Below are 10,321 nucleotides of genomic sequence, written 5' to 3'. Positions count from 1 at the left end.
ACAACTTTTCAACCAGCGTGGTACTCGCCAAAATGTTGCAGCTGCCGCTGTCGATGATGATGCGAATCGACCGCTCTGCACAACGCCCTGGTATGGAAAAGAGTGTGTCGCTGATTCTTCTCGGACGGGGCGACCTGTGTACTAAGAACACGCTGCACAACAAGACTTTCATACCCATCGGCGTCGCCCGGGTTGACATGTACCTCCATAGCTGCATGGTCAGTGGCAAGCATCGCATGTCGAGTATCTTCAGAATCACTAGCAGAAGAGTACTCACCATCGTCACGAAGAAGCAAAGTGCGCTTGTTCGGACAGTCCCGAATCACATGGCCAAATCCTTTGCAACGATGACACTGAATATCCCGTGTACGGCCTGTGGGAGGGGCGGTGCCTGTGGAAGGGGCAGTGATGAGGACACCACGAGTACATCTACACCAGCAGCACCTCAGGCGCCTCCAGTTGCTCCTCCACCTCAGGCGCCTACAGTTGCTCATCCAGTTGGGCCAATCACTCGAGCCCGTGCGAGAGAATTAAACTTCATCATGCTGTTAAGGAACGAAGGCCCATCGGAATAAGAAGATGGCCCAACAGGGCAGCCCAGGTGGGGCGCCTAGGGTTGGGCGCCGTGACCCCTTCGGACTCCAGGGGCTGCGCCCCCTTTATTTAGTCCGAGTCCTTTTTGTTTACGACTTGAGTTTTGTTTTACATCTAGCTTTAGCTACTCTTGAACACGCGCAAATACGCGCTGTCCTTGTGATTCAGAACTCCACCTTCGAGTGATATTTAGATTGCTCGCCTCTCTTTCTTGTTCGTTCTTCGATTGCGGACAGGAATCGATCTTCGTGATCAGGCTGATCTCGCACCAGCGAGGTTGGTAACCATCGGGAGTTGGTTCAGCGATTGCATTGGCGCTTCGGGTTCGCTCGTCGTAGTCGGATCGTGAGGGTCTACTTCCACCAAGTCGAATTTATCTCCACTCACCGAAAGATCGGGCACTCCGACTCTATCAAGTGGTATCAGCTTTCCAGGTTGATCGGTGAGTTTTACCGAGTGTTTTTCCCTTCCTACAGTCCACAAAAACCAAAACAAATTTTTTCAGGTTAGATCCTTTGTCCCAGCAACCGTTTAGCCTTGCACATTCTTTCAATAAGTGTCTTTGTTGAATTTGTGTGCCTACTCGTTCAATTGTTGCTGGTTACTTGTGTTTAATCTCTTGTTTCTCGTTTTTCATCTAACCCTAGTTTTCGCCGCCGCCGCCGTTCCGCTGCTCGCCAACCCTACCACCGCACCTCCCCCCGCGACAACCGCGCCGCGCCATCCCACTACTCCGATCGCCCCTCCCCTGTCAGAAAAAAAAGATCGAAAGCAATCAAACAAAAAAAGGAAAGTGCAAAAAAAAAAAGGAAAGAAGCAAAAAAAAAAAAAAAAAGACGAAGAAGAATCCAACAGGGAGAAGGAAGGTGATTCGGATTTGTTTCGGTGGAACCTCCCTTTGCGCGCGCCGTGACTCCTCCTGGGTCACGACTCTCTGGTGTTAATTCCCCCCTCCCCCACGCATTCCGTGCTAGCCTTTCACATCCGTATCTCTCTTTCTTGGTCCTTTATTATTCTGAGGTCCGCCTTACTCTAGAGAGAGAGAGAGAGATATTTGAGATTTGAGAGAGAGATATTTGAGATATCTTTTTTTTACCGGAATACCCCTGTACTTTCGGAAAAAGTGTGTGCCGCAATTTGATATTTGAGATCCTCTGTGTTCATATTATCAGTTTTGGGGCACCCTCTGTGAAAAAAAAAAAAAACAGAAATAAAAAAAAAAAAAGAGGTGTGCCCTCTCCACCTTGCCTCTGTTCTTTCGATTTTTCCTTGTTACCAGCAACTCTTGTTACGTGTTTGGCACTATCTTTCAACTTTGCATTATTGTTTGATTGTGCTAATCCTTCATTTGAGTGCAGCCTTCCCAGAACTCCACATAGTTCTACGACGAGCATATTTTGTTTCTCCAGGCAATCGCTCCTCCAATCTTTCGTGAGTTCCACCGGTTGGTTGCAGTTCGCCCCTGTGTGCGTGGTAAGAACGGATAAGAATTTGATAACAGCACTAGTGTGAGCGCCTTGTGAGCTGTTACACCCCTATTTTGTCGTCGCTTGTGTTCTTGTCTTTGCGCTAACCATGGCAGATGATGTCGACGCGGGGGCTGACCAGCTGCAGGGCATACGGGCGCAAGTTGAAGGGCTTGTCACCGACATTCAGACGATTCATGAACGGCTGGACTCGACGATCTCCTCGACGACCGAGCGGTGTGATCAGCTCGACCTTGCACAGACGGCCGCTAAGGCCACACTCGACTCAGTTGTGGCAAGACTCGATGCATTGCACACTACAGTCGCAGAGTTGCAGCAGGGTTATGGTGGTGACTCGGACCAGGACGATGGCGACCGCCGTGGCCGTGCCCGCCGCGTGCCACGCCGTCCCGGTGGTAATGATTCCTTTTCCAAGATTAAATTTAAAATTCCACCTTTTAATGGCAAATATGATCCTGCTGCATATCTTGATTGGGAATTAGAAGTCGAACAGAAATTTTCATGCCATGATATTCTTGCTAATTCTCAAGTTAAAGCTGCTATTAGTGAATTTACTGATTTTGCTTTAATCTGGTGGCGTGAATATAAACACAAACATCCCAATACCATTCCAACCACTTGGGAGCAATTAAAAACTGCTATGCGCCACAGATTTGTGCCTTCTTATTATGCTCGCGATTTGCTTAATAAAATGCAACGTTTTCAGCAAGGTTCCAAATCTGTTGAGGAATATTTCCAGGAATTACAAATAGGCATGATTCGTTGTGGGTTATTGGAGGAAAACGACGCTGCTATGGCACGTTTTCGTGGTGGTTTGAACCACGAAATTCAGGATATACTTGATTATAAGGACTACATAGATATGACAACATTATTTGAATATGCTTGCAAAGCTGAACGTGAAGTGCAGGGACGCCGCTCGAAGACATATTCTAACTCTTTTGCAGGAAGAAGCTCGACATCCAACTCCGTACCCGCTCTCCCTGCGCCACCCACGCCCACCACTACACCGCGCGAGCGAACGGCCAAACCTGCAAGCGCTCCCCCTTCCACAGGCGCCGCCCCTCCCACAGGCCGTACACGGGATATTCAGTGTCATCGTTGCAAAGGATTTGGCCATGTGATTCGGGACTGTCCGAACAAGCGCACTTTGCTTCTTCGTGACGATGGTGAGTACTCTTCCGCTAGTGATTCTGAAGATACTCGACATGCGATGCTTGCCACTGACCATGCAGCTATGGAGGTACATGTCAACCCGGGCGACGCCGATAGGTATGAAAGCCTTGTTGTGCAGCGTGTTCTTAGTACACAGGTCGCCCCGTCCGAGAAGAATCAGCGACACACTCTTTTCCATACCAAGGGCGTTGTGCAGGACCGGTCGATTCGCATCATCATCGACAGCGGCAGCTGCAACAATTTGGCGAGTACCACGCTGGTTGAAAAGTTGTCTTTACCCACTCGTAAGCATCCACATCCATATCACATTCAATGGCTTAATGATGGTGGGAAAATTAGAATTACTCGATCAGTCCGTGTTCCTTTCTCCATGGGTGCTTATTCTGATTTTGTCGATTGTGATGTTATTCCCATGGAAGCATGCTCTCTGTTACTTGGGCGACCTTGGCAATATGATACTGATAGCTTGCATCATGGTCGTTCAAATCACTATTCTTTCATGTTTAAGGGTCAGAAAATAATTATACATCCAATGACACCTGAACAAATTCTTAAAGATGATCTTGCTAGAGCTGCTAAAACTGCTAAACAACTTGAACCATCGACATCTATTAATTCTGAAATCAAGTTGAATGCTCCTGTTTTGCTTGCCACACGTGCTGATTTTGATGAGTTACGCGATGCTCCTTTGCCATGCTATGCCCTTATATGCTCTAGTGTGCTCGTTTCACTCGATGATGCACCATCTTTGGATATTCCCCCTGCGGTTGCTAACATTTTGTAGGAGTACGCTGATGTCTTTCCAAAAGATTTGCCACCGGGACTTCCACCACTTCGTGGCATTGAGCACCAGATCGACCTCATTCCCGGCGCACAGCTTCCGAACCGTGCACCGTACCGTACAAATCCGGATGAGACGAAAGAAATCCAGCGCCAGGTACAGGCGTTGCTTGACAAGGGTTATATTCGTGAGTCTCTTAGCCCTTGCTCCGTTCCTGTGTTACTTGTTCCAAAGAAAGATGGCTCATGGCGTATGTGTGTAGACTGTCGTGCTATTAATAACATTACCATTCGCTACCGATACCCTATACCACGCCTTGATGATATGCTAGATGAGCTTAGTGGTGCCATTATTTTCACTAAGATTGATTTGCGTAGTGGCTACCATCAGATTCGCATGAAATTAGGTGATGAATGGAAAACGGCTTTTAAAACGAAATTTGGGTTATATGAATGGTTGGTTATGCCGTTTGGTTTGACAAATGCTCCCAGCACATTTATGCGTTTGATGAATGAAGTTCTGAGGCCCTTCATAGGATTGTTTGTAGTTGTCTATTTTGATGATATCCTCATTTACAGCAAGTCTATGGAAGAGCATTTAGAACATTTGCGTGCTGTTTTTGATGCATTGCGTGCGGCCCATTTATTTGCTAACCTCGAAAAATGCATGTTTTGCACACAACGTGTCTCGTTTCTTGGCTATGTTGTTACTCCACAGGGCATTGAGGTGGATAGCAGCAAGATTGATGCCATTCGGGAGTGGCCTACACCGACAACGGTCACACAAATTCGAAGCTTTCTTGGCCTTGCAGGTTTCTACCGCCGGTTTGTTCGTGATTTTAGCTCCATTGCAGCGCCTCTACATGAGCTTACAAAGAAGGATGTTCCCTTTGCTTGGAGTGATTCGCAAGAGGTTGCGTTCAGCACCTTGAAAGATAAGTTAACCAATGCTCCTCTCTTGCAGTTGCCTGATTTTACTAAAGTGTTTGAGCTTGAATGCGATGCTAGCGGTATTGGGCTAGGTGCTGTTTTGTTACAAGAAGGAAAACCGGTTGCTTACTTTAGTGAGAAATTAAGTGGTGCTAGCTTGAATTATTCTACTTATGATAAGGAGCTTTATGCTTTAGTGCGCACTTTGCATACTTGGCAGCACTACCTTTGGCATCGCGAGTTTATAATTCATTCTGATCATGAGGCTTTAAAACATATTCGTACCCAAACAAACCTGAACCGTCGTCATGCTAAATGGGTAGAATTCATTGAGTCTTTCCCTTACATTATTAAACACAAGAGCGGGAAGGAAAATGTCATTGCTGATGCTTTGTCTCGTCGCTATACCATGCTGTCACAGTTAGATTTTAAAATCTTTGGCTTGCAAACTGTGAAGGATCAATATGTGGATGATGCTGATTTTAAAGATGCTTTCGCCCACTGTATTCATGGCAAACCATGGGGCAAATTTCACATACAGGACGGGTTCCTGTTTCGCGCTAACAAGCTGTGTGTTCCAGCTAGCTCGGTTCGTCGTTTGTTGTTACAGGAAGCGCATGGAGGCGGTCTCATGGGGCACTTTGGCGTCTACAAGACGCATGAAGTGCTGGCTGCCCACTTCTTCTGGCCCCGGATGCGCGCTGATGTTGAGCGCCTTGTTGCCCGCCGCACTACTTGCCAGAAAGCTAAGTCACGATTAAACAACCATGGTTTGTACATGCCTTTGCCTGTTCCTACTTCCCCTTGGCTTGATATTTCTATGGACTTTGTTTTGGGATTGCCTAGAACTAAGAAGGGGAGGGACAGTATTTTTGTGGTTGTTGATCGTTTCTCCAAAATGGCTCATTTTATACCTTGTCATAAGACTGATGATGCTAGCAATGTTGCTGAATTGTTCTTTCGCGAGATTATTCGTTTGCATGGTATTCCAAATACAATAGTCTCTGATCGTGATGCTAAGTTTCTCAGTCATTTTTGGAGATCACTATGGAATAAAATGGGAACTAAATTGCTGTTTAGCACCACTTGTCACCCTCAGACTGATGGACAAACTGAGGTGGTTAATCGAACCTTGTCCACCATGCTTAGGGCTGTTTTAGATAAACACTTGAAACGTTGGGAAGATTGCTTGCCTCATGTTGAGTTTGCTTATAATCATGCAACGCATTCTTCTACAAAGATGTGTCCTTTTCAAGTTGTTTATGGTTATATTCCTCGGGCGCCTATTGATTTGTTTGCACTTGATGCCGAGGACACCCCACACATAGATGCCGCTGCACATATTGATCAAATGATTAGCTTGCATGAGCAAACTCAACAAAACATTGCTGCTGCTAATGCTAAATATCAGGTTGCGGGTAGTAAAGGGAGAAAACATGTTACTTTTGCACCGGGTGATCTGGTTTGGTTGCATTTGAGGAAGGATCGTTTTCCTACCTTACGTCGTTCTAAATTGATGCCACGTGCTGCTGGTCCTTTTAAAGTGCTAACCAAGATTAATGATAATGCTTATATCCTTGACCTGCCTGCGGAGTTTGGTGTTTCCACGAGTTTTAATGTTGCAGATTTGAAACCGTATGTGGGCGAAGATGAGGAGTTGCCGTCGAGGACGACTTCAGTTCAAGAAGGGGAGGATGATGAGGACACCACGAGTACATCTACACCAGCAGCACCTCAGGCGCCTCCAGTTGCTCCTCCACCTCAGGCGCCTACAGTTGCTCATCCAGTTGGGCCAATCACTCGAGCCCGTGCGAGAGAATTAAACTTCATCATGCTGTTAAGGAACGAAGGCCCATCGGAATAAGAAGATGGCCCAACAGGGCAGCCCAGGTGGGGCGCCTAGGGTTGGGCGCCGTGACCCCTTCGGACTCCAGGGGCTGCGCCCCCTTTATTTAGTCCGAGTCCTTTTTGTTTACGACTTGAGTTTTGTTTTACATCTAGCTTTAGCTACTCTTGAACACGCGCAAATACGCGCTGTCCTTGTGATTCAGAACTCCACCTTCGAGTGATATTTAGATTGCTCGCCTCTCTTTCTTGTTCGTTCTTCGATTGCGGACAGGAATCGATCTTCGTGATCAGGCCGATCTCGCACCAGCGAGGTTGGTAACCATCGGGAGTTGGTTCAGCGATTGCATTGGCGCTTCGGGTTCGCTCGTCGTAGTCGGATCGTGAGGGTCTACTTCCACCAAGTCGAATTTATCTCCACTCACCGAAAGATCGGGCACTCCGACTCTATCACATAATGGGCCGTAGGGGCGTTTTCAGTCCTGTACCTTCTAGATTGACTCTAGTGCAAGTGGGAGACTGTTGGAGGTATGCCCTAGAGGCAATCATAGAGATGATGATGTGGCGGAGGGTGCCAGCCCGTGAAACGAGGGATGTGCAGACATTCCCTGCAGCAGATCGTGCGCATAGTTGCCTAAAAAGGCGGGGGTGACGGGGCGTACATGGTGCTGCCATAACTACGATGGGACCACCCCTTTCGCTTCCCACGCGCCCTCCTATAAGATGGGGGAGTCTGCCTCGCCGGTTCTGCCCGCACCTACTTTGAAGCCTTTTCACCTTCTCACGCGCCTTTCGCCTTCCTTCGCCTAGCGTAGCAGCTTTCTTCACCCTCCTTCGTCGAGCCTTCCACCCCTTAGCGATGGAGTCCTGGATGTGCTCAAGCTTCGGTACCTCACGCGCCGACGGCCTCGTGAGGAAGGGCCTCCTTTACAAGAGGACCGCGAGGGATGAGTGGCAGTTGCCCGGGAGGGAAGATGCGCCGAATCCGGAGGGCAGCTATGTCTTCTCGTTCGTGCACTTCCATGAGAGGGGGTTCGCGACTCCGCCGAGCCTCTTCTTCCGCGAGCTGCTGCACTAGTACGGGCTTGAGCTGTAGCATCTCAATCCCAACGGGATCCAGCACATCACGGCGTTCATTGTGCTGTGCAAGGGGTTCCTGGGAATCAAGCTCAACTTCTCACTCTGGAAGTACTTCACGGTCAGCCTGTATCAAAGGACTGAGAAGAGGGGGGCCCAGCAGCGGACGACCCCGGTGCCGATGGGGTGCGCCAGCATCCACCTCCGCCAGAAACCACGCCAAGAAATATATGGTGATGAAGACTGCGACATCTCTCAAGGGGTGGCACCAGTAGTGGTTCTATGTGAAGAACTACTCTGAGTCCCCCTTGCCGGAGTTCACCGGCCGCGTCATTGAAGCGGTGCCGGACCTATGGTTATACGGTTTGGTCGAGAAGGAGAAGAAGTGGTCGTCGGTCTGCTTCAGGCGATCGACCACCTGAAGAAGAAGGGACTAACCGGGGCCAGAGTTATCGAGGCGTACCACGCTCAGAGGGTGGTGCCGCTGATGCTCCGGGCTCGCTCGCTTGATGACATGATTCCTGGCGTGCCGACCAAGGGCACCATCCTTGCGATGGACGTACTTGCCGACACCGAGGTCGAGCAGCGTGTTCGGGAGGCGCTGGATCACAAGGACGCCGTTTACCCGGTGCCCGGTCACCCTCTGATGCGCCCGGACAAGAATTTCGTTCAGCTGGTGAGGATTTCGCGCTCTCATTCTTCTTTCGTGCATTTTTTTGGGTTAGTTGTTCTGACGCGGAATTCTTGTATCTGCAGGCTAATATGACCCGGATCATGGACTCGCACCCACTGGTGCCAGAGGATGCAGAGCAGCGGCAGCAGAACCACCTCCTCGCTGAGAAGCAAAAAAAAACGGAAAGATAAAGAGACGGCGAGGAAGCAGAAGAGGGCCGCCAAGGAGCTCCAAAGGCGGCGGCGGGGCGCGATCATGTCGGACGACGACGACGATGAGGACGAGGAGGAGGAGACCGAGGAGGAGGAAGAGGAGGAGTATGTTCTGGCCCCCCGGCCAGGTGCGCTCGTCATCCGGGAGCAGCGCACCCAACTGACCGTGGGGGACAGGTCGACTGGAATGCCTGCTTAGGACCCGACCTCACAGGACTATGGGGCTGCGCCCTAGGGGTCAGCACGGGACGCGCCTCGGGAGTCGATGGAGTCGACCCCCAACCCTCTGCCTGCGTCGCGCGAGCAGAGGAGTAGCGGCAAGCGGCCGCTACTGGATGCCCCAGGGCCAGCGTCGAGCTCGGAGGTGAAGCGCGCCCGTCGCCCTCGCGTTGGGGGGCGGTAAGTGGAAATTCCTCGCGCACCTTATTCCTTTCCTGGCATCGAGCTGTTTTTGATGTACTGTTGTTTCACAGCGCCGCTCCTCGGGACTTCATCACGCTGTTGGCGCCAAAGAAGGCACTACGGGTGTCGACCACCTCCCCGGGGCGGGCCGTGACCCCACCAGTGGCGAGCGGCGGTGTCGTCGGAGAGGCCGCGGGGCCTCCCGCAGAGGTGGCCTCTACCGCGGCGATCGGAGGAGGGGTGCCGCAGTCGGGTACGGGGCCAAAACCGACCCCTTTTTCACCTTCTGCCTCCGCAGCCGACCCTGCGGGACAAGGTGCTACCACTGGGGTTCCTCCGCCCGGTGAGGTAATAGACCTTGATGATGAGGCAGAGGAGGAGTCTGCAGGGGAAGCGTCGGCATCCAGGGCGTCGGCCGCGGAGGGGGCTCCGACAGCAATGGTGGAGATGGCGGCAGCGGAGATGGGGGCACTTGCGCCAGGGGCCGTGATGGAGACGACGGCGACGACGGAGATGGGAACGCCCGCCCAGCAGCCGTGACAAAGACAGCAGCGGCAGCGGAGATGGGAACGCCCGCCCAGCGGCCGCGACAGAGATAGCAGCGACGGCGGAGACGGGGACGCCTGCCCTAGCGGCCGCAACAGAGATGGCAGCGGCGGTGGCGGAGACGGGAACGCCTGCCCTAGCGGCCGCGACGGAGACAACAGCGGCGGCGGAGACAGGGACGCCTGCCCCAGCGGCCGCGACGGAGACCGCGGCGGTGGCAGAGACGGGAACACCCGCTCCGGCGGCCGGGACGGAGACAGTGGTGGTGGCGGACAGAGCGGGACGTGCGTCGGCAGCAGCGACGGCTGCGGTGACGACAACGGAGATAGCGACACGTGTGCCGGGGTCGTCGACGGGGCCGGCGGCATTAGGGGCGGTGGTGCCTGCCCCGGCGGCGATGTCGGGGACGGCGGTGCCGGGGTCGGCCAGAACGGCCTCCGTCCTTGTCCCGGTTAATCCCAACCCCAATGCGTGGTGTGGGCCGACTTTGCGCTGGAGGTCCCGTGAGGACCCGCAGAGGCCCCTCTTCATGCTGGATGATGCCGAGGAGTGGGGTAAGTGGCAGGCGGGTGCAGGGCGGGCTTGCAAATGTCCGCGCT

General features: G+C 51.8%; 1 protein-coding gene across 1 annotated transcript; it reads right to left on the bottom strand.

Moving 5' to 3' along the window:
* Positions 1-9,241: 9,241 nt before the first annotated feature.
* LOC101761307 (proline-rich protein 36-like) lies at positions 9,242-10,090 on the bottom strand. Its single transcript, XM_004977724.1, has one exon. The coding sequence runs from the start codon at positions 10,088-10,090 to the stop codon at positions 9,242-9,244; it is 849 nt and encodes a 282-aa protein (XP_004977781.1).
* Positions 10,091-10,321: the final 231 nt, after the last annotated feature.

The sequence above is a fragment of the Setaria italica genome, chromosome VII, assembly GCF_000263155.2.
Source record: "Setaria italica strain Yugu1 chromosome VII, Setaria_italica_v2.0, whole genome shotgun sequence".
NCBI classification, from domain to species: domain Eukaryota; kingdom Viridiplantae; phylum Streptophyta; class Magnoliopsida; order Poales; family Poaceae; genus Setaria; species Setaria italica.
The sequence above is the reverse complement of the archived record's forward strand: the minus strand, read 5'-3'. Positions and strand labels throughout refer to the sequence as shown.

What these genes read in the sequence shown, in the direction of transcription:
- LOC101761307 (XM_004977724.1), bottom strand. Translation starts at nt 10,090, where the DNA reads ATGCCGCCGGCCCCGTCGACGACCCCGGCACACGTGTCGCTATCTCCG.